Source organism: Lottia gigantea, assembly GCF_000327385.1.
Source record: "Lottia gigantea unplaced genomic scaffold LOTGIsca_4, whole genome shotgun sequence".
Classification (NCBI taxonomy): domain Eukaryota; kingdom Metazoa; phylum Mollusca; class Gastropoda; family Lottiidae; genus Lottia; species Lottia gigantea.
Genome location: NW_008709379.1, coordinates 2,797,878 through 2,800,595, shown reverse-complemented (window position 1 = coordinate 2,800,595; position 2,718 = coordinate 2,797,878). Strand labels below are relative to the sequence as shown.

The 2,718-nt window shown below is 34.3% G+C and overlaps 2 protein-coding genes across 2 annotated transcripts in view; both read left to right on the top strand.

Moving 5' to 3' along the window:
* The window catches only part of LOTGIDRAFT_153706 (hypothetical protein), a gene marked incomplete at both ends in the record, with an annotated part of 1,008 nt that extends 427 nt beyond the window's left edge, over positions 1-581 (top strand). The window contains one exon of the mRNA XM_009059729.1: positions 46-581. Within this exon, the coding sequence (XP_009057977.1) occupies positions 46-581 (536 nt within the window). The remainder of the gene's footprint in view (positions 1-45) is intronic.
* A 783-nt stretch (positions 582-1,364) lies between these two features.
* On the top strand, positions 1,365-2,414 carry LOTGIDRAFT_153705 (hypothetical protein; the record flags this gene model as incomplete). Its single annotated transcript, XM_009059728.1, has 1 exon — positions 1,365-2,414. One exon carries the CDS (start codon positions 1,365-1,367, stop codon positions 2,412-2,414), a length of 1,050 nt encoding a protein of 349 aa, XP_009057976.1.
* Positions 2,415-2,718: the final 304 nt, after the last annotated feature.

Here is a 2,718-nt window from a genome sequence, read left to right as displayed (position 1 = left end):
AAGCTATTGTCACGGACAAGTCGTATTATTTCAATCTTCCATTAGAAAGTGACACTGTCTTCGATGAAAAAGACCAAATTTATAAATCAAACAAATACGGATTCAAAGCAGAAATAAAAGTAGGTACACTCGCATACGGAGAACCTAAAAACGTATTCGATATCGGCGAAACGCAAGAGTTTTCTTTTCGAGGTAATTGTCTGATTCAAATAGAGTTTCCCATGAAGGTTAAAGTCAATAAAGTAGTCTTCAAACAAACTGGTAATGCCGTCAAACATATTTCATTATTCAATGATGGTAATTTGGAAGAGAATATACGTTTGATTGATAAAAGGGATCAGGAAATTGAAACGAAAAATGGTAAATATGTAGACGCCTTTAAAATGGAAGTAGAAAATGATAAGGATATCATTGGAATCAAAGATTTAGATATGATATTGGAGACGGAAAATCCACCATCAAGCAACATTGTCAAAATTCCACGACGCTTACACGTACACGGAAAAATAGAATCGACCAGTCACGAATTTTTACGAACAACAGACTTTGAATACGTAAAACTGTATTTTGTTTTAGGTTAAAAATACACCTCGATCGATGTTCATAAAAGTCAACAAGAAAGAGAGTTTATAGTGCATTTATCGTTTGCCGAAGGTTCCGACTCCATCCTTGAAGGTGGTGGTTTTATTTCTAGAGCCAAGATAAACATCGAAAAAGAAAAAATAAAATATTCCTATCATCTTAAAGAGGACCATACGAAAAAAAAATGTCGTTAGTACGCGTAAATGTTTTTACTTTTAATACCCGCAAATATAATAATTCTAGGCCAAACAAGCGCGCTCTATACGATATTCCGTGGTTCCATTTATCGGAAATTCACTTAATTTAACGACTTAAAAAATGGAACTCGAAAGCAGACAACAATACATGATAGACAAACAAGAAGAGTTGAAAATAAAGTTAAGACAGTGCAATACATGCAGGAAAACATGTAGTAGAATCGATTCTTTTTTCAAAACAGCGAGCACAGTTCTAACGGTAGGAGTAACGGTGGCAACGGTCGTGACTGGTGGATTAATGCTTCCGGTCATCGTCCCAACCGTATTGGCTGCATTAACAGCCGTTCAAACGACCTCTTGCGGTCTCATCACTTTAGGTTTCACGAGCAAAAAGAAAACTCATTATAAAAAGAAAACGGGTATCTTGAATATGTATCTTAATCAATTGTACATCTTTTTCGAAAGATCGAGAGAAGACAAGAACATAACAGTTGAAGAATTACAAGAATTCAATGAAATTTTGTACAAATTCCATACAGAAATATCAGCGATCAAAATAATCAAAAAATATATACTTAAAAAAATATGAATAAAATCGAACTTGCAGACGATGAAACATTGATAGAAAACGCCCTATTTTCCGATGTTATCAAGGCTATCTCTGATAAATTTAAAACATTCAAAGGAAAAATTAAAATAGATGGAGAGATAGTCGAGGAAGGGAATCACAGACAATACATGTCACTCCTCGGTTTCAATGCCAAAACTTTTCACAATATCTTTTCAAATATGGACAAAAAATCCGATGCTTCCGATTGGTATTTTACAGGAAAAATAATTTTAATGAAAGACAATTTCCAAGAAATAAAAAGATCGAGAGTTGGCAGAGGAGGAACTGATCTACTTAAAAAGATAAATGAATACGAAGGCGAAAATTGTTACATACCTACAGATGGTCACTGCTTTGTAAAGTGCGTTAATCCTGTTTTAAACGAAGACTACACGAGAGAATTTCAAGAATACATCAACGGGTTTTCAAAAGCAAATAGAAAAGGAGTGATGACTTGTGCTAGAATGAAGGAATTCAACAAGAAATTTAACACTTTGTTTCAAATTTATAATCCCAAAAACAGACATTTTCATCCCAGAGACGTTCACGATGAATTAGATTGGGTTTTTTACTTACACAACTCGCATTTCTGTCTGATTAGAAGAAGCCAAAAAAGTTTGGGAATTCAAGAAATAGAAGACAATTACGAACAGGTGTGGAAAATGTGTACAGACGATAACGCAGTAACACAGGTTTCACCCCTCAAACTAAACGTGCTTTCGAGTATGAGTGATGATGCGTTATTCGCTTGGGATTGCGAAACGTATTCAGAAAAAGACACGCGAAGAGCAATTCCGTATGCCTGCACTTTAATTAATTTAGACAAACTAAGAAAAAAGTTAGAAACGATAAAAAATATCTTTCCTACTGATAATGTTCCAGAAGAATTTTATGATAAACTAATGAATGTAGTAGAACTATTTGTAGGTACAGATTGTATAGATCAAATGTTGAAATATTTAGGTCAATATGATAGAAAGAGATTAATATTAATTTCTCATAACGGTAGTGGATTCGACAACTAGATCGTGCTTAAAAATGCAAAAAAACTAACGCATTGCCCTTTAAAAACACCCAGAGGAATTCTATCTTTTCCTTTATCTAATCCATACACGGATGAAGTTTTACAGAAAAAATGGAAAAGACAGAAAGAAATAAAGGGTAATTATTTACAACATATTAATTTCACGTGTTCCTACCAACACGAATCCTCTAGTTTGGCTGCATGGGGAAATTCTTCCAATCTTCCCGCGAATTTGAGAAAGATTGCCGACGTAGATATCGCTAAATACACGCAAGACAACTGGGAGGAATTGAGACACGAATGGG